The 20,943-nt window shown below is 40.4% G+C and overlaps 2 protein-coding genes across 2 annotated transcripts; one reads left to right on the top strand and one right to left on the bottom strand.

The window, feature by feature from the left end:
- Positions 1-828: 828 nt before the first annotated feature.
- LOC110963805 (transmembrane protein 236) lies at positions 829-5,704 on the bottom strand. The gene is made up of 4 exons (XM_022212297.2): positions 5,125-5,704; positions 4,793-4,865; positions 3,902-4,025; positions 829-3,272 (listed from the first exon to the last, which is right to left on the bottom strand). The coding sequence occupies exons 1-4, from the start codon at positions 5,394-5,396 to the stop codon at positions 2,575-2,577; spliced, it is 1,167 nt and encodes a 388-aa protein (XP_022067989.1). The 5' UTR covers positions 5,397-5,704; the 3' UTR covers positions 829-2,574.
- Positions 5,705-8,937: 3,233 nt separating this feature from the next.
- hacd1 (3-hydroxyacyl-CoA dehydratase 1) lies at positions 8,938-20,904 on the top strand. Its single transcript, XM_022212298.2, has 7 exons — positions 8,938-9,325; positions 13,157-13,274; positions 13,361-13,379; positions 13,480-13,568; positions 14,268-14,389; positions 17,526-17,704; positions 19,568-20,904. The coding sequence occupies exons 1-7, from the start codon at positions 9,207-9,209 to the stop codon at positions 19,648-19,650; spliced, it is 729 nt and encodes a 242-aa protein (XP_022067990.1). The 5' UTR covers positions 8,938-9,206; the 3' UTR covers positions 19,651-20,904.
- The last annotated feature ends 39 nt before the right edge of the window (positions 20,905-20,943 follow it).

Here is a 20,943-nt window from a genome sequence, read left to right as displayed (position 1 = left end):
AGCAGGAAGCATACTGTTGGTTTGTTAGATTTTTTTACTACATGCTTATGGCTGGAAATTAGGTTGACTTAAATAGACCAGCAAACCAAAATAATGTTCCAAAATAGACTGAAAGATTTTGGAAAACTGAGGAGAGCTGCAGCATTGGATTGAACTGAGTTGTGGGTTTAATGGGCAACATCTTCCACATAACACATCTTTCATTTATTATGTTTATATAACATAAACATAAAAGACTAGTATTAAAAACTAATACTTACAGTTTAGTAGATGAGTTTTTACACATGTTCTGGTAGATTACACATCTGTAACAATAGGCCATATTTAAAATAAGCAAATTACATTTTTCATTTATGAAATGCAAAGCTTTAATATTGTGATTTTCAAACACTACATGACAATTATCATACATTCCTAAATGGACATATTAAAAAAGTCATAAAAAATCCACTACACCAGGCCAGTAAGGAATAATATCTCTTTTCACTTTATTATTTTGTTTTATTGATTGCATTGTTTTTAGATCCTACCATTTTTACCTACCCTGAAAACTCTGATCTTCCAAAAATGCAGTGTGTTCCATGGCTGCTGTGCTGAATGGTTGTACATTTCACAGGTGCAGTGACATTAGGATTTCTACATCGTCACTGCTGTTGTTAGTGATGAGAATGTTTTGCAGAAGAATGACAGGAAACCTTTTCTCTTGGGGAGTAGCTGGGAAGAAATGGAATGAATTCCAGCGCAAAAGGTCTAACTTGAGGTCAAAAACATAGACACACTGTGCGTACGTTCAGTTCATGGTGGTCAACATGATGAATCAGGCATGTGAAAGTTGAAATATATATTTTAATGACTCTCTTTATTAATCTCATTTATCAAAATAAATGTATCAGTGAAACAAACGCACACTTTCGTGAATTTTAACTTAGCAAAGAAAAACCTAATATAAACAACATGGATTTATGTGCTTACATTTTCACTGCACTTTATGATGGTAGAAAAAAAATCTGCTCATTAACTCTCAAGTGACATTACAGATACATTCCCAAAGTGCCATGCTTGGTAAGGATGAGGGGTTTTGAGGGGTAAAAAAAATACGTGAAGTTATTAACACATAACACAACAGTCATTTGACACATAATTTCCATTGCCTAAGAGCTCCCTTTTGGCCTGTGAAAGTACCATCATGCATTTTAACTAAAATATCTCCTTGCATTTTTGTCGCATTCCCTAATTCATACTAGGTCTGGTTGCACCAGCTATTCTTAAATCTATTGCTAATTGCTCTTCCTAAGTTCTCTAAGGTTAATTTAAAACTAGTGGCTAACTAAACCAGACTGCAACATTAGAACTTTAGAAATGTATTTAGGTGTGTAAATGGTTTTCCAGGAAACATCTGCAATAAAAAGTAATAAAGTCTATAAACAGGTCACAGTAGCATGACAAGGTGTAGTGTAACCTCCAAAATTTAGAGTTGTCACGGGGCAAATTATGTATTTATAAAGTCAAGTCCATGTTAATGTATAGTACATTTAATCAAAGAGAAATAAGATTAATTAATTAATTTACCTAGAAAATTTAAATGTTGAAGTTAAAACCCTACATTATTGATTTAAATGTTAAAGTTAAGATTCTACAATATTAATATCCACTCCGTTAAAATATTGCAATTTAAATTAATCTATTTTACTTGTGTGAATTCTCATTTTTCCAGATTTAGATCCATATGAAACAGCTTTTCATAAAAGACTATGTCTGATTTGTAGACCATATTCTACACTGCCTCTTTTACTCCTCACTCCAAACATCATGTTTCAGCAACATAATGTCAGCCTTGTCTGTTAGTTCAGTAACCCTCCACAGACTGTGTATAAAAGATCGACAAGGCATCTTGGTCTGAAAGCCTACGTGAAGTGACTAAAACTGCATTCTTTCTGACAGCCAGCAGGGGGCGACTCCTGGTTGCAAAAGTATGTGTGATTGTGTAGAAGTTAATGAGAAAACGACCCGACTTCTTACTCTATTAATTGCCTCAGTAAACATTATCTTGACGAGTTTATGGTATCAGTTTACCGTTTCAAATCTCCTTCAATACAATAGAGTGTGAATTCTTAAAATAATGGCCCCATTTAAAGTATAAAGCAGGGTATGTTGTAAGGCAAAGCTACCTTGTGATTGACGCATTACTTCTGTATCAACATGCATAGCTTCTCAAGTTCACAGTCAAATCCACCCGTCTTGTTACAGCTGGTTTCAAAAGACCACAAGATGGTGATGGCAAAATACCAAGCTTGAAAACTTTAGTTCAAAGACAAGTGGGTTATCTCACGATAGCTATGTCTGCCTTTTATGTACAGTCTATGTTAGCTGCACAATAGTTTGACCTGGAAGTTACTATATGTAGTTAGAACTCTCTATGCACCGACTAGTTTATGTGCATTTAATTTTAATTCTGCATTGCCTTCTGAAGAGCTGGTGCAACCATCTCCTGAATCCCAACATCCTACATTTCCTGGTTATGTTGACCCTTTGCTCCTGCCACTTCTTTAAATGTTCGTCCTTGAAGTGTTGGTCTCAAAAGAACATCCTCTCTGTGTTGAAGACCCTCAGCTTGGTCATAAAGTTGAAATAGACAAAGGCCAGACAGACCAACAGGTTCTTCATCAGATACAGGATGGGCGTGACGAAGCCGAAGAAGGCGATGAGGCCGACTCGCACAAAGAAGAAGGGTAAATCCTGCAAGGCCACTCCAAGTGAGGACAGCAGGGGACTGTGGGGCATGACCACCACACGCAGGCAGGACAGGTAGCTGAAGATATAGATGGGGAACACCCAGCCTGAGTAGTAGACCAGAGGATGTCCTGCCACTCTCACCATCTCCACCGTGTCCATCCAGAACATAAAACTGTCCACAAATACATCGGCTCGGGCATCGCTGGCACACAGGAACCTCAGAGGGCCCGTGTAGGCGTAGGGAGATAAGCGGTACGCTGTGGTGCTCGCCGATCTGGAGCTCAGTCCAGAGATGCTGAACGGCCTCCCAGTGTTGCCTGGAAGTCCTGGGACTGTCCCGTTGGTCTCCGGTCGAGCTCCGGCTCCGTTCTGGTTCCTGTCATTGAGCTGGTTTGCTCCAGGTTGTATAGGAGTGGGCACACCCGGCCCGGGCACAGCTGGCCCCGGCACAGCTGGAGTGATAGGAGCTACTGGTGTTACCTGCTCCACATGTGTGAGTACAGTGGAGGGGATTTCAGCATCTCGTTCCATATCGTTAGCTGGAGGTAGACAAGGAAAAAACTGTCAAATAAAATGAAACAGAGAAATCTGAAATTACATTTGCTTACGTACTAATCTTCATATGATGTTGGTGTCCATATGGTTGTTTTAATTAAGCAAACATGATTTGAATCATAATGTTGATTTTATTTTGTTGGGCCAAAGTTTTGAGAAAGACAAGAAATCCTACTGCAGGCAACCTGTAAATCTTGTGATCACGAAAGCGCAAACATCAATATGCTGTTTTGTTGGAAGCTCGTGACTTTTTCATTCTCAAAAGGATTGACTTTTCTGAAGTGATTTCATGTGAACAGCGATTCAGTGCTTTTCTTTAGAAAAACTTTGCTGTAGTTTTGTCATGTCAGCACTGTATGCTGAGAAGTGAGCTGGGCTAACAAATTTCCTGCTCATGTCCTCAGTCGGGCTGATATTATTCAACTGAGGGCACTGTGCCAAAGAATAAGGAGCTGAACGTGGGTCTGTAAATTGTTCTGGATAAATGACGCAAATAACTGTTCGCTGTGTTTGTTGCCTCGGGGCTCCTGCAATGTAAAACCAGCCTGGTGTCACTATAGGGGAAAGTTCAGGATCGATAGCACACAGCGAGTGACTTGTGTGATGTGCTCACCCTGGCCGGTCAGTCTGCAGTGGCGTATCCTCTCCACCACGTCGATACAGATGAGCGAGAAGAGGACTAGTGATACAGGGAGCTCCGTGAATGTATCGTGTTTCATGTTGTTATTTATTTGAACCTGGACAAACAACCACAAAATAGAATGCTTTTATTGTCATCAAATCTATTCCCTCACTTTTTATCAATCCAAAACCCATCAGTTTATCTCAACAATAAAGAACTTTTATACCAAGAATTCAGATGTGCACGTTCCAGTTTTGGGTTTTTGGGCTAAAATCACTTGCAGCTCTGCGCTTTGCTTGTGTCAGGACTTCATCCCAGCAGGACACAGAACAAAGCAGACAAGCTGGTCATCTTGGCAGAATTTACGGCTCTTATGTAAAAGACATCAGATAAGCGAAAACCAAAAGGTCAGCCTGGGCTTTAGAAAGTGCCACATAAAACAGCAAATAGGGCCTGGTGCAGCCAGCGAGGAAGTGAGAATGTGCCTCATGGACAGATGATATGACAAGGGCAGCATGGACAGGAAGAGAAACCAAGCTGCTTATCAGTAGCTCCTTATCCATAAAGCTGGATATTCCTCCCCTGAGAACCAAAGGTTTTCTCACAAATCATCACCTTTGTTCCACACACAGCAATTCCACTCACCCACAAAATATCATTTTGGTCACAAATTGTAGAGGCAGGTTTTTTGTTTTTTTTTTGAGTTTCAAGCAGTTTCTTTGAAGTATAAACATGAGTCCCCAAAATAGCTACAAACAATGTATAATTACACACTGACTCTTGTTACAAATATAGCAACAAGCGGGTCAAAGTTCATGATCAGAGTACAGATAAACTGATGTAACAAATAAGAAATGAGAAACAATCTGCCGCATGTTGTACCTCAGAGCTGGCGATGAGAAAGGCAAAGCAGGGTAGTGTGGACAGGATCACATATACGAGGGCCACTGGCCTCCTGATACAAGGACAAAAGAAGGGAAAGACAAATAAAAAGTAAGGGAGAAAGACAAAGGCAGCCGCAGGACTTGCTAACTCATGGTATTCACCAGCCAAGTGATGTCCAGACCAGCCACAGGCCTGTTCAGACTCAAACCAGTTGGCAGGTGTCAGTCAGTGCTGCACTGGGATCCCAGCTGCTGACAACAAACTCAGCCAGGACCAGCACTGGACCTTCACTGTGGCTCAGCAGGCCTCTGACTTCAGCTCAAACTCACCACTTCTTCCTCCCAATGAGAAACTTCTTCTTCATGAAGACCATATACTTCAGGGGAACCCAGACCAGCAGGGCGGTGGAGGTGACGTAAGCGATGGAGGAGGCCACTATCAACCAGTAGGCCGTGCTGCCGTCGCCGGGCGGCTGCGCTGACGTTTTGACCTTTGCCACGATGATGGCAAACCTCTGCATGACGATGAAGAGGGGCACGCACAGGCCTGCAAACTGCAGCACTTCGCACAGGGCGAACTTCAGCGTCCTCCCCGAGCCCATCCTGTGGCAATTCACGAAAAGTAAAAGAAGGGAGGGAGACGGGGGCTGTTGTCGCAGTGAGGCGACCCCTGTCCCTCTGAGGGCTGGTCAGGCCTCGGACTGCTGCATTGTCTGCCTCCACTAGCATTTTCCACACAGCACAGCCCTGGCTCTCTGCTCACCCAACTGCTTACACTGCACTAGGCATTGTGTACCTTAGTGTGACGGCGATGTGACTGGCCCTTTACTCTCTTTTTATACAGGGTACAAACAAAGTTCATCTAACTCTCCACCCTGAAGGATGTGCATGTCCTACAGCCATCTCACTGGAATGATTTGTGTTAAAAAAAAAAAGTGCAGCTCAGTCAGTACTTTTTAAACTAAAATCCCACCTCATTACAGCACATATTACTTTATCTATATATAGCTTATATTGTACCTGGGCATTCTCCAAATTCAGGAAGCATAAGTGGAACTACAGTAAAATCAACATCCAAGCTGTAACCTCAGCAACCAGATACTATTGATGTGTTGGTCATGAACAAAACGCCTGTTGAAGTCGGCTATTTGAAGTGAATGATTGGAGACGGTTCCTGCCTTTGAGCCAGAGCTGCCCCCCCCCCCCCCACACACACACACACACACTCTCTATTTCTTTTTCCTGTTTTCAGAGAGACAGAGAGAGAGAATGCTACAGAGTTAACAGGCTGTAAAGGTGAGAACAAGAGTGACTGTTGTAAAATTTAGATGTTTTTCAATTCCATCGATAATGCAGAGACAGTGTTGAGTATACAAGCTTCAAATCTCATATCTAGCCAGCTCTACTAGTCACATGCACAGGCACATTACAACTGTACACCCACCAGTGGAGCTGCAGGAATAAAGACAAGCAAGTGATCCTGCTGCTAATGAAAGTGTCAGTTTGTCTGTTGTTGCTGCTGCTGCAGTGTTTACAGCAGGGCTCCAGACTGTGATCAAAATGGTGCATTTGCAACCTTTTTTTGAGACCATGAGAATTAAAATTTCAAGTGGTGGTATTGTGCTAGGTCATGACGGTCATTAAACTGTATTTGTGTCGCTCTAACTGGTATAGGCCACTACCGTGTTAACCACAGTGGTGGAAAGTCGTACTTTTATAACTTTTGTGTACTGCGGTATTTACACTTACAAATGCGGTCTTCACCTGAAATGTGGAGCACACCCACATGTGCTGTTTTTTCATAGCATGTACAAAAAATCACTCACTTATGTCCTGGACAATTATGACTTAAAATTAAATTGTAGAGACTATCTGTTAAAAAAAAAAACATTCAGCAAGTGATTTGTTTTGGCTGTGACAATTTACTACCAGTGAAAAAGTTCCTAGACCTACAACCAGAGTCTACAAGACAGTTTGCGCAAAAGGCTATGATTAATTACGAGTGATTTTAATCAAAGATTGGATCTTTTTGTCAAGAGGAGATGGGTGTTTGTTTTTGTACTTCAAAATGTATTATTTGTAGCCCTCTGTTCCATGTTGAATAAAATAAGCAATATAAATAATACACATTTGATGTAATGTATGCTCATTTTACACATAATTTTACATTGTTTTTGGTAATAAATGAATTTAAATAACAGAAAATCTGAGGAGCCCCCTGTGAGCCAAAAGAGACGGCTCTTTTTAGTGAGTCGAGCCATAAGAACTGGTTCTCTACGAAGAGCCAGAATTCTAATCACCACCAGATTCCACTGAAAACCTACAGCTTCTTCTTATATTTATCTGTTGCCATCTAGTGGCAAAATGTGAGAACTGTAAAATACAGAGGCTGCACAGTGATGTAACTAAGTGTTAGAAAAAATGTGAGTGCTTTAAAATTATAGCTTTCTTGACTTGTTGTGCCTCAATAATGCCATTAAGATGAGATGTTTTTGCTGAAAAAGCCATTTGAAGGCCTTTAGCCAACCAAAAGCTTAAGTGAGGTGGTTTCGTCTGGTCTGTTTAAAGTAAATACCATCCCTGCACTCTGTGTGTCCTGCCCCAACCTGTGTATCAATTCAAGTCCAAGCTGAAGATGGAGGGAAACCGCTTCCAACTTGTTTAGTCTGGATTTCCCTGTCAAAAACAGCTGGACATTGTGCTGCAGCTGACCTCAGACACCTGAACACCTGATCAAGTAACTGGATCAGGATTAGGTGGTCTGGACTATATTTGGTGCTGTCTTTAGTTTACACACATTTCTACACGGTGTCATTAGGAGAGCTAATTTTAGGTTGTGCATCGATGCAGTTTCTCTCTCAGTGCGTCCAGAAGAGCAGAAGTCATTCCAGTACAGAACGATACCTGTAAATACAAGCAGTCAGTGCCATGGCTGAGCATTTTCTACGTATAGAAGAACACCTGCAATGGCATTTTTTCTACATTCTTTACATTATATAGGTTTTCTACATGTAGAAAAATCTAGGCAATCCCAACAGTACTTGAGCATATTTCTTGTCTGGTTACTCCGCCAGTTATGTGACGATCGGTGTGACGATTGGCGTATGTTTGTCTGTTTGCAACATTACTCAAAAATGGAAAAACAGATTTGGATGAAATTTTCAGGGAAGGTCAGAAATGACAAAAAGACAACCTCATTAGATTCTGGCAGTGATGCTACTTATATTCTGGGGCATGGACTTGTTAAAGATTTCTGTATCATTGCGAGTTAGCGGCACATACATATATATATATATATATATATATATATATATATATATATATGTATACATATATTTATATAAATGTATATATTTTACTATCTATCTATCTATCTATCTATCTATCTATCTATCTTCATATATATATATTTCTTGTGTGTTTTATTCTTTATTCTTCTTATTTTGGTCTGGGACAGGTGCACAATGCATTTCACTGTGCAGTATACTATATATAATTGTGTTAGTGATTAATAGCGGTCTTGAATTTTGAATCTTAAGAGGCAAACTACCAGTCTGACATCTGGGTCATTTCATTTCAGAAAATAGTGTTGTTTCATTATCTACGTTTTTCTTCCAAGCGTACTTATGTGTTAATTTTGTAAAATATTTTCGCTGAATTTTGTGAACGTCATGTTTTCAGACCTGGGATTTTTTTTCTATTTTTGCAAAAACATCTCATCTCGGAAGTCATTCAAAGTGCCGAGGAGGTTCAGAAATCTCTCAGATCCCTGAAATTTGTTGAGGACACTGACAAAATTGTTTCCAGCTGATATTTTTAGGAGAGACTGAACTTATCAAATTGCTTCCCAGGTATAGCGTGTTTTTTAGGGTGAAAATACCAGAATTTGCAGACCTAAAAACTGAGGAAATTCTAAAACATTCAGACAAAATATTTTACTGAACTTAGTTTTGGGTTCCAAACAGCAAAAAAGAAAAGTCTAAACAAAATGTCCGATGACACAATAATATGCTTTCTGAATTCTGTCTGGGCTAACACAAACTTTTAATATGCATCAGTTGAATGGAGCCACATTCATTGGACTATGTGGATGAAGAGTTTTGCCTGACTGACCCTCAAACTTTTTTTTTCTTTTTTGCACAGATTTGACAGTGACTGGATTCCTGAGGGGAAAAAATCTGGTGGAAATTTGAAATCAAGAGGGGCCCATAAGCATGAAAAGGAGTCAACAATCTGACCTCATGCTACCAGTCCCAGAGCCACCAGCAGGCCACGCACTTGTTGCACTAATCCCGCGAGAGAGAGAGGCAGCTCCGTGGGCGGATAGATGGATGGATGACCCCGCTGCTCCCCGCCCTACCAGCCCCAGCTGTCAGCTCCCTTCCTGACTTCCCCACCCTGCCCCCGGTACCATGGCGTCCAGCGAGGAGGACGGCACGGTTGAGGAGAAGGAAAACAACAACAAGAAGAGAACGAAAAGCGCCCTCGCTACCGCATGGCTCACCTTCTACAACATCGCCATGACCGCCGGGTACGTGCGTAAAGTGCGCCCCCGTGCGCACTATTAATAAGAAAAGCCGCTAAGTTAGCCGCTCCCTAAAAAACCGTAAGCGTGTGTTGCTGTTTATAGGACTGTGTGTGTCTGTGTCGAGCCTCAAAGTGCCTGTTCAGCTCGGGGTTGATTCAGCCGATCTCCTTCGCTTTGGTTTTGGAGTCAGACTCCGAGCGATCGGTTTGGTAGCTAGGTTGAGGGTGGATTTAAGCAGAGGGGAAGTATTTGTGTTACAAAATGAATGAATGGCGTTTGGTCGGAGTGACAGACTGGCGCTGCAGCCGTGTCCAAATAGGGCTGAACTGCACGGTGTCAGCGTCAAAGGCCCACAGCGCGTCCCACAGTCGCAGTGATAAGTATAGCCGGAGCGCGCTGACACTGGAGCTCGGACGGTGAAATGCTCAATGGGCAGATTTTTAATAACAACATAACATTTGTGAGGTGTAAAGACAGGATCGTGTTTATACAAGCAGGCAGACACGAGAATCGATCCTGGGCAGCTGGCAGATCACTGGATCAATAAGGAGGAAATGCGCTCCCAGTTTGGCACAGTGCCTCCAGTATGGATCACTGCTTCATTTTACAGTTTCATGATGATATACAAGGTTTTTCCCCACATTATGACACTGATGTCTCAGTGCACCTTGTGTCCACACATGTACAGAGCCCACATGTGGAGGGATTGATCCCTTTGTCTTCAAACTTGGCGAAGTTTAAAGTTTCCTACAACAGGATTATACAAAACTTGTCAAATTACTAATTTCTAAATCCAGCTTTCCCAGAATTATCAGAAAAACCCATTAACAGTCATTTTCTTTTCCTGAATAATTCTCCAACATGCAGCCACAGCACACAATATTCACAGGAAACAATCCCTCTGCTCAACTACATTTCATCAGGTACCACAACCTGCTTTATTTACTACTCCATGAAGATGTACAAGGTTTTTTTCTTCACATTACAGCACCAATGTGTCTTCAGAATATGGACAAACTGCCACACTGTTAGACACCTGTTCAGAGCACACAGAAGGAATCATTTCGTCATTCAAACTTGGCAAAGTTTCCTATAACAGTATTATACAAATATGTGAAATGACCAAATCTGATCTCTTCCAGAATGTTTAGAAAAAGACATTAACAATCATTTTGCCTTTCTTAAAAGCTTCACCAACATGTCTCCACAGTGCACAATATGCACAAGAAACAGGTTCTTTGCTCATCCATATTTTTTTCCAGAATCTGTCACTGCTTTGTTTACAAAACCGTGAGGATATAGCTAAGTTTTTTTCCTCACATTATGAAACTGTTGTCTCTGTCTAGCCTGTGGAGAAACAGCTGCACTGTTAGACACATAGAGGCAAAATTTAAAGTTTTCTATGTATGAAGTCCCAATTTCTAAGTATAATTTCTCACAGAATGATCAGAAAATGACTTCAGCAGAATTTTTGCTGTCTTAGATCATACTCCAGCATGCAGCCACAGTATACAATATGCACAAAATACAGGCTCTCTGTTCATCTGGATTTTTTGTGCTATAGATCACAGCTTTATTTACAACTCTGTGAAGATATACAAGGTTTTTTTCCCTCACATTATGGTATTGATGTCCATGTCCAGCCTGTGGACTAGCTGTTACGCTGTTAGGCCACATCAGGATTAATTGATACGTTCAATCTTTGCAAAAATTTTCCTATAACAGCATGTCAAATTAGCAATTTTCAAGTCTGAATTGTCTCTGAATTATTAGAAAAAGACATTAGCAATCATAATTCCCAATTCTCTGAAGATAATCCGTTTTTTTTCTTCTGTACTGCTATACTGTTAGACACACATTTAGAGGCAAAGTTTAGTTTCCTTTCATCAGATTTCCATGATCAGACACACAACATGAACAAGAAACATGCTCTCCTCTCACTAGGTTTATTTTTCCCTCATGCCAGCCCAAATTTAAAGTCTTCAAATCCATCTGTTACCCCACTAAAGTGTTAATACCAGCGACTATAAACAGCCCTGTGAGGTCATCTTTAATGACTGCTGTTCTGCTGCGCTGAGTCAGATCAGAGGATGCAGACTGGAGAGATGTGACGGTGATTGTTTCAGTTTTTCTCTCCAGTGTTGCACCTGGATTTCATTTTTGCCCCTTTGTTTGTTTGTTGTTTACTAAAGCATGCATCTGAAGGAGTTGTTGAGCTGCCAGTCCCACTTTCAGCATAGTTTTCTTCGGGGGGTTTTTTATGCACAAGTAGAAGAATAAAAGGAATCTGGGCTCTAAACTCTAATATATGCAAGTTATTGTGATAAAACTGAAAAGTGATGCCATGAAAACTATGATACTAGTGGGGCATTTGAGAGAAGTTTGTTTAAGAAGGAGAAATACAGACAAAGCAGAGACGATTGAAGAACAAATTTGAAATGTGCCCAAAATGATTGCAACTTGTTTTTAACTATATATTAGGACATAAATGTCACACTTTAGATGTAGAGTTGAAAACAGATGTGAAAAAGTAGACTTTCCGATTTAAACTGAGTAATAAGGATCCAGTCTTGTTCCTAAATGCTACATCACATCACTTTTCTGTGTAATGACGCCTCAGATGTTATTTTTATGAAAGATTGAAGCAAGTAGTGTTTTATTCATCTTCACCCATGATTTATTCCATGTAATGCAGCCCATTTACATTCATTGCATTTTATCAACTAAATCACCAGTGAATTTTAAGATCTCTTCTTCAAGTTTCTTCACAGTCTGATGAAATGCTGATTGTATTTATATAACATAAAATCGCAGCTTATCTCAGGATGTTTTACATACTGAGGATCCTCGTAAGCAAGCACTTAGCAACAGTAGAGATTAAAACTCCCTTTTAATAAGAAGAAACCTCCGACAGAACCAGACTCTGCCTTGACTCTCAGGATTCTGTTCAGATAACGGCTAACAACTGGTGTTGACCACAAACAGAGGCAGTTTCTCTCCTGTTCTTTAGTTTCTTGGGTTGAAGAAGACTCCTTCAAGCTGTGAAACATCTTTCTTTCACAGGATAGAAAACAAGCGCACGTGTGCTGTGCAGGAATATGATTTAAATTTAGCAGTTTGTTTTCATCTTGTTGGTTATAATATATTGTTTTTAATGATGTGTCATCTTATACTTTTCGTACAGTGGTCCAATAGGGCCTTTGTGGGAAACCTTGCAGACCAGTTTTGTGACACTTGTTGGGTTTTTCAATCATTTCTGCCTCAGTGTGATGAAGTCAGTGATGTTTAAATAGCAGATGTGCTTTCTAGTAGAGAAGGAAGATGTCACAAATTTACAAGTTGAAATATTAATTTTAAGACCTCACAATAATAATTATTCTATAAATTTACATAACTAACTTAATTGTAGTGTACATTCTATGCTAAATTATGTGACTAATTTAAAAAAAATAAGCTCTAAACTCAACAAAATTATGCAGAAAATCCAATGAATGCAAAGACTTTTTAACTTGTCAGGTATTTATTCAGTGGTTTACCCCAAAACAGGGAGACGTTAGTGTTTAATAAAAACAATTTCTCTGTTTAACTATAATGTGATGCATATTGGCGGGGTGATGTAAAAGGACATATGTTGATAAAGGGTTTATATCAATTACTTTGAAACGTTGCAGACAAACCTGGATAAGATGAGGCTGCTCTTCAGACTCCAGTTGAGTCAGTTATTGTTTAATATTAATCTATAATCGATCTATCCTACACACAATGCTGTCTCCTTCACCACTGTTCACTATCAGTAGCATCTTTATGTAATGATTCTTGTCTGGTTTTCTGCAGGTGGCTGGTTCTGGCCATGGCAATGATGCGCTTCTACATCCAGAAAGGCACACACAAGGGTCTGTACAGAAGTATAGCAAGGACGCTCAAGTTTTTCCAGACCTTTGCATTAGTTGAAGTAAGTTAAAATAATCTCAGCTTTAATTCTAGTAAAGCAAAAGAAACGATTAACTGACTGTTTTTATGTATCTGTGTGTCCGACAGGTTGGACATTGTGCCATTGGTATGTGCTGCTTTTGGTTTCTCTTTAGATCTAAATGTGTTTTCATCCCAAGCAACATCTGTCCCGGTGTTGATTATTTTGGTCTCCTGTTCTGCTGCAGGAATTGTGAGGACTTCTGTGATTGTAACGGGGGTTCAAGTGTGTTCGCGGATTTTCATGGTTTGGTTTGTCACCAACGGCATCAGACAGGTAAATATTACAGCAGCTCTGCTACTGTTTACACAAGTGGATGAAAAATGGCTCAGTTTTGTATCGGTTTCTTTACTTTTCTGAAGAAAAAATGCATAAGAATGAGTTTATTAATCGCATAATGATAACATTCAGAACTCTAAGACTCACAGTACTGTTCAAAAGTTTGGGGTCACTCTGACAATTTCATGTTTTCCATGAAAACTCACACTTTTATTCATGTGCTAACATAACTGTAAAAGGGTTGTCTAATCATGAATTAGCCTTTCAACACCATTAGCTAACACAATGTAGCATTAGAACACAGGAGTGATGGTTGCTGGAAATGTTCCTCTGTACCTCTATGGAGATATTCCATTAACAATTTCCATCTAGAATAGTCATTTACCACATTAACAATGTCTAGACTGTATTTCTGGTTCATTTAATGTGATCTTCATTGAAAAAAACTGCCTTTCTTTAAAAAAATAAGGGCATTTCTAAGTGACCCCAAACTTTTGAACAGTCGTGTATTTTCACAAGGTTTTCTGCAGCCAAATCTTAAGTGAAGCTTCTTTTCTATGTCTTACTTTATATTTCCACACATCGCACACATGTAACAACACCTGTAAGAGCAGCACCTGCCAGGTATTACCCTGTGAACATGCTACTTCTTTCCTCCCTCTGTGTATTTGCCGTTTTTTCCTGACTCAAATGAAGATCCAGAATGAAGAAAGCGTAATCCTATTCCTGGTCGTGTGGACGGTGACAGAGATTACCAGATATTCCTACTACACATTCAACCTGCTCAACCACCTGCCGTACTTCATCAAATGGGCCAGGTGGAGATGCCGTGGGCCGTGTCGGGGATGAGCTTGAATTGTCATTAGTGTGTCGGATCATTGTGTGGCCTGATCTGGCGATTTCACCCCTGGCATGCTTCCCTCGCCGGGCCTAGAGCGGCTTTACATCAGGAAGTAGTGTGTATTAAGTATCGGCCGGCTCACACAGACAGGAGAAGCATGTGTGTGTTTATTGATTAGCACCTCATTAGCCTTTCTCTGTCGATGGTTGGTGAACTAACTGCTAACATTGTGCTCTGATGAACTGTATGTGTGCGCTGTTGGGTTTATCTCACTGCTGAAAGTGTTTTTTTTTATTCTGTTTATACATTCTTTATAAAATTGAGGCATTTAAGATGATTATCAGTGGAAATATCAGAGCTGCAGAGTGATATAATGCCTCCCTCCGCTGTATGCAGAATGCTTGTGACGTGGTTGGAGTAGCTCACCTGAAATTTGACGCGAGGAACGCCAGCTGTACACATTGATAGCCATCCAACACTCAGCCTTGTCATCTTACAGCGCCGAGAAGCTGCAGGACAGTGAGGTTTACGCGTTGCATCAGCTCGTTTACCAGGAGAAGCACCACTCTGTGCCAGGACAGCCAGCTATAGCTTCCTGCCCCTTCTCTGTGCCATGTGTTCGTCCACGCGGCTCCCTGCCAGCTATTCTTTTGTTGGCGGTCTCGTTTCTTGCTCGTTGAATGGCTCTCCCCTCCCCACCCCCCACCCTTCACGTCTTTCTTTAAGCATGGAGGAGTCGCCAGGCCCCCGGAGAGCGGCTCATGTTCAGCTGCTCCTGTTTTTAAGACCATCTGTTTTGGTCATGGAATGTTCACCCAACATTTCTCTCACATCCGCTGAGACGCTCCCCCGAGCCTTTGCTGTGGTCTCGACTAAATACAGGATCCCAATAGTCCTGAGTCACGGCAGTAATGTACTCGAGAGAGACCTGCTGTTGCAAAACGAGGCTTTGCAGCAGGGGTTAAGACAAAGGGAGTCTGTGAAGGGTTTTTATGTGAGCCGCAGTTGCACTGAGACGCTCTCTTGAACTCTACTTTATTTTTTCTGATTTTCACAACTATGTTTCTCACTATCTGTGGAATATTTGTTTGTTCATTTTTCGGGAAACAGCGGATAAGCAACTGAGAGACATGTCATATTTACAGTTAAAGGTCAATGTGCTGAAAAACTAAAAAGCGTCCATTGTGAGTGCAGCAGTCAACCGTTTAATGCAGTGACTTAGCTGCTGACAGTTGTCTGAGGCCTAAATTACAACCTCAACTTGATCCTGCCAAATCAAATCCTTTTTCACCGGGGAACCCCCTGATCTTTGTTTCAACTTTTAGTCTCCATCCATCATCTGTGCTGCAGCTCCCTCTTGGTTTGAGGTCATAGTACTGTATATATGTTCAAAATAAAGTCAGAAGAATTACTAAAAAGTACAAACTAAGAGTTCTTTTGGTGACCTAATTCTCATCAATTGAACCTCCGAACTTTCCTCCCTTTTTCCTGTTTCCTATTTTCAAAGTGGCACCATTGTCTTATATTTTGCTCTTCTAGTTGCTTTCATGTTGTGTTTTAGTGTCTTTACAATATATATATATATATATATATATATATATATATATAGGTCAGAAATTAAAGGAAAAATCTACTTGAAGTGTCTTAATAAGTTAATGGTTCATGAGAACAGCTTCAGTGAGTGGACAACCTCCTCTACAATTCAAACCATGGCTGCTGGAGTGTTTTGAGCTGCAAAACTGTGCCTTTGTAGCATAACTTACTGACATAAAATGAGATGAATGGCTGCTGGAAAGTAAGATACTAAAATACTTTCATTGATCTTAAAGCTTTGTGTGCCAGTTGACTTGAATTCACAGCACCAGTCAAGCATCCAAACATTTAAAGAGGCCATATTATTAAAAAAAAATAGTTTTAGAGCTTAGGTATGTGCACCCCGTGTGTTAGAGACCAAGAAAATATAAATAAAGGCCGTCCCTTTGTTTGCTTCGTTTCTCCATTGATTAGAAGTGTGTCTCTGAGCGAGTTTGTCAGTTTTGCTGTTTTGTGACATCACTAGAGGATAAACCCCGGGCCCCAACGGCTCCCTTTCCTCAGTGTACATGAGCTGCATTCCACATACTTTTTCTTTTTACCTCAAGTACGTACTGCAGCTGCCCTTTCAAAGTTATATATGTTGGATGTACTATTTCAGCTTAATATTGTCCCTTAACCTTTGATTGTTGCTGTCTGTTGTGTGAAATGTCTGCACTCAGGGGCTCATGCTTGTCTATAATTAATACATTTTTTATTTGTAATGCCCTTTTCATTTAGGCAAAATCTCAAAGTGCCTAATGTACACATTGGGTTGAAATTGTGTCATTGTGAAAGACTCTGTGACATATGTGTTGTAACTGGGCAGAGGTTTGTTGGTCAGCAGGCTGGCTTGGATACTGGCTGTAATTGGACATCCTGGTATTTGACGCACTACGTATCGAGACATCTCCATCTTTTTCTACTTCTTCGTACTATATAGGATGCTAGTATGAGTATTGAAACACCCTTCTTAATAGACGCAAAGACGTGTGTTGTGACCTATTTCTTGAAAGGGGCTTTGAAAGCAGCAGCTCATTTGAATTTAAAGCTACAAACACTGAAACATGTGGTACAAAACCAGAAAGTATTGTATGCATGTTAGAAATAATCAGAGCTGGAGCTTGTAGTACATATTTTGGGGACGTGAGAGTCACATTAACTTGTTGAAAGTGGGTATAAAGTAGGACCTTTTAGTAGTCTTAGAAACTAAATCTGCTTATTATACGAGAGGTAAAACTGTCTCAGTGCTTCATGTTTTATCTCATACTCTCTAAGATACAAAATAATAATCACTGAATCAGGTTACATCAGGGCATCATGTTTAATTCTTATGACTAGTTCCCTCTGCTTGTGTTTGCAAACTGTTAAAACTAATTTTTGCATAAGTTTTATTGTTGAACTCACTTTTTCATGGTAGCCTCAGTTAGTTTGCTCTCTGTGTTTGGCCTGCATGTGAGCGTGTTAACGCCGTGTTCATCTATCCTATAACTGCTGGATTTATAAACATCCCGCTCATTCTTTCTTCCTCTCTGTCGCAGATACAACCTCTTCATCGTCTTGTACCCTCTGGGAGTCGTTGGGGAGCTGCTCACCATTTATGCTGCTCTGCCGTTCGTACGTAGAACTGGAATGTACTCCATGAGGCTCCCCAACAAGTATAACGTGTCGTTCGACTACTACTACTGCCTCATCATCGTCATGCTGTCCTACATCCCACGTAAGTCCTGCACTTTGTATTAACAGCATGCAGAGCAGAATCTGAAAGTGCATTTTCCACCAAACCACATCTCAGAAGCAGCTTGTGTACAGCACTTTTGAGACAGAAAGGGTTGCTTACACTGACTGGGCCCAGAATGAATAGAGAAATGTAACCCCACTGCAAAGGTATTCTACAGTTTCTCATTTATTGTTAAACTAAGAACTTAACATGAGCTACTGTGATAAATTAAAAAATAACAGAAAAGGAGCAGATCTGTGTGAAAACTGTAAGAATAAACTGAGGAAACACAACAAAACCATGCACCGATTATGTTTTTAGTCTGATACAACTTTATAAATATTGCTTTCTAAAGTTGTGTTATATATAATCTATACATCTCATTTCCTCCAGTTGTAGTTGTGATGTTACCTGCACTGTTCAACATATTAAAGCTCTAATCATTCTAGTGTTCTGTGCTACAAAGAGGAATTGGATAAAATCATTTGTCATAATGTAGGTAAAATGTGTTTTTTGTGGACTTTATATTGATTGTTGTGATAAAATGGGTAAAACGACGCAGCTACGAGATTTGTAACATTTCCCTTGTTGCCTCGCTGCAACCAGTGATATTAAAGGAATGATATCTTGAGATAAATGTTCCACCAAAAAGGAACCAAGCAGATTTCTGCTGAAAAAAAAAGAATGCATTTGCCATCATTTAAACCATACTCATTAGCTCTTTTTATATCATTATATGTGCACATCAGATTGAAATAGTCTCTAACACCTGTGTGACATCCAATAAATACAGCAGACATGCAGTAAATATTACTCCAGTGACACTGATACTGTCTGGTTTTCATGAGCTGCTGTGTTGAATTTCAAATACACATGATGATAGTAATAATAATAATCATCACTATAACATTTTTATTTTTAAAAGAGGAACTGGATACCTAGAAGGCAAGAAAACTGGGTAGAAAGATCGAACATAGTAAGGTGAAATTAAAATAAAGTTAAAAACAACAAGATAAAAGATGTAGTATATCAATAGTAATAAATATAAATAAGATAATTAAAGCAATGACGCCTCTGTAAGCAATAAAAAGCTTTTTAAAAGGCAATAAAAAGACAGCTCTGCATAAAATCGATACTGATTCTGCGATCCTTGTTTCTAGGAAGCTGAAAATCTAAATTCTGAACTACTTAGAAGTGCGAGAGTTGCTTTTGTACTATAATTAACAGACTAAATATTCTTCTTTTCAGGTCCATGAAAATATCTGCTGTGCCGTTCCTCATTAAGAATTTTGTCCAGTCGTGTTCACAGTTTAAATTTTATTTGAGTTGTGAAGTTGAAGTGGGCTGCACAGTGGTGTAATGGTTAGCGCTTTCACCTTGCAGCAAGAAGATCCCCCGTTCAAATCCCGGCCTGGGCCTGGGATCTTTCTGCATGGAATTTGCATGTTCTCCCTGAGCATGCGTGGGTTTTCTCCGGGCACTCCGGCTTCCTCCCACAGTCCCAAAATATACTGAGGTTAATTGATAACTGTAAATTGCCCGTAGGTGTGAATGTGAGTGTGATTGTCTGTCTGTATATGTAGCCCTGCGACAGACTGGCGACCTGTCCAGGGTGTCCCCTGCCTTCGCCCGAGTCAGCTGGGATAGGCTCCAGCATTCCCCGCCACCCTAGTGAGGATAAAGCGGTGTATAGAGAATGGATGGATGTTGAAGCTGAATTTCCCTCTAATTGGTTCTAGTAGCTGAATCATGAATAGGTCCCAGAGGTTATTACAGTCCTAATCAGTGCTTCAGTCGGCTCCTTCTGCCCCAGATACATAACAATAATTGTATTTATTATTAATTTTTTTGTCCTCCTCACAGTGTTTCCTCAGCTCTACTTCCACATGCTGCGGCAGAGGAGAAGGGTGCTTCACGGCGAGGTCATAGTGGAGAAGGACGACTAGACAAGCGCCTCGTCACGCCTTCGTTTGAGCCAGCCCGCCTGCTCCACGTCGCCCTCCCCTCCACCACTGCCTCACCTCACCTCCATCTCACCTTTAGCACCGCCGGCCGTTACATTCTTCATCGCACAGGACCTGACGAGCCGCACAGCTGACGAGAGTTCTGACTGAGCAATAACAACTTGATCTGGAGTATTTCTTTTCCTATCTGAATGGTCACATTGGAAACATGTTTACAGTCCCAGTGCTGCTGGAGCTCGAGACAGAAGCCGTGTCTCGTCCTCTATTCGCCCAACCAGCCAGCCTTACTGCCTCGTGTCGCACCGAAGCATCGCCGCCTGACAGAAACAAGCACTGAGCCACACCTGAAGGAGAAAGAAGCAAATGTGAAATGGAAGGAAGATTGAAAGTCTCCCGAATTGCCCCCCACTTCTCCCTCCAGCCCATTAATTTGGCTTTTTTTTTTTATTTCAAAGTGTCTTCCACAACAGATTTTCTATTTAAAATAGTGTGGCTGTAAGAAAACAAAGGTTCTAAAAGTGAGAATATTCGTAGTTCTATCATACCTCAACAATAAATCTACATTTAGACAATATGCTGCTTCTTTTGTGTACGTTTGTTTTACCTTATGATGCAATGTGAAATGAGCGGTTAATAAATAAGAATATTTCTTAATTTATTCACATACTGTGTCACTTAGAGCAAGCACAGCTCAAACTTAACAATTTGTCTGCTTGGCTCAGCTCCTGCATTCTTCGATGTTGTTTTGATGTTTACTATGTCAAATTAATTTACAAGAGTGCATCTTAAATGAAAAGTAGAAGCTTTTTTTCCTGTAGGCCGCTGACTACAATTCAAATTTATGTGAGCACTCGCAGTCTTCAGTCTCTGTTTTGTTTTTTTAAGGAATCACGTGTCCGTATTGATAGAAAGGTAGCTAGACTCCCTCCTACTAAAGGTGCTATTGTAAGATCACTTCAATCTTCTGTGCAGCTGAAGGAGTGACTGTGACGGAGTTGACCTGAAGCAGGAAAGCAGGATGTGAAATGACTGGAAGGACATGTTAGTTAATGAACTGCATAGCCCATGGTTATCGAAGAAAACCGACATTTTTTTGCTTAATAATCTGGGTTAGACAGGAGAAAACGACAAAAGTCAATGTCAAATTCAACGGGAGAAGTTATTTCTAAAGGGGAAAAAAACAATAGAAATGTGAATACCTTTTTGTGCAAAATCAATAAACAAAATTCTACAATACTGAGGAGAGTTTTGTGATGCACTAGATGTGTTTGTCTG

The sequence above is a fragment of the Acanthochromis polyacanthus genome, chromosome 20 (assembly GCF_021347895.1).
Source record: "Acanthochromis polyacanthus isolate Apoly-LR-REF ecotype Palm Island chromosome 20, KAUST_Apoly_ChrSc, whole genome shotgun sequence".
NCBI lineage: Eukaryota > Metazoa > Chordata > Actinopteri > Pomacentridae > Acanthochromis > Acanthochromis polyacanthus.
The sequence above is the reverse complement of the archived record's forward strand: the minus strand, read 5'-3'. Positions and strand labels throughout refer to the sequence as shown.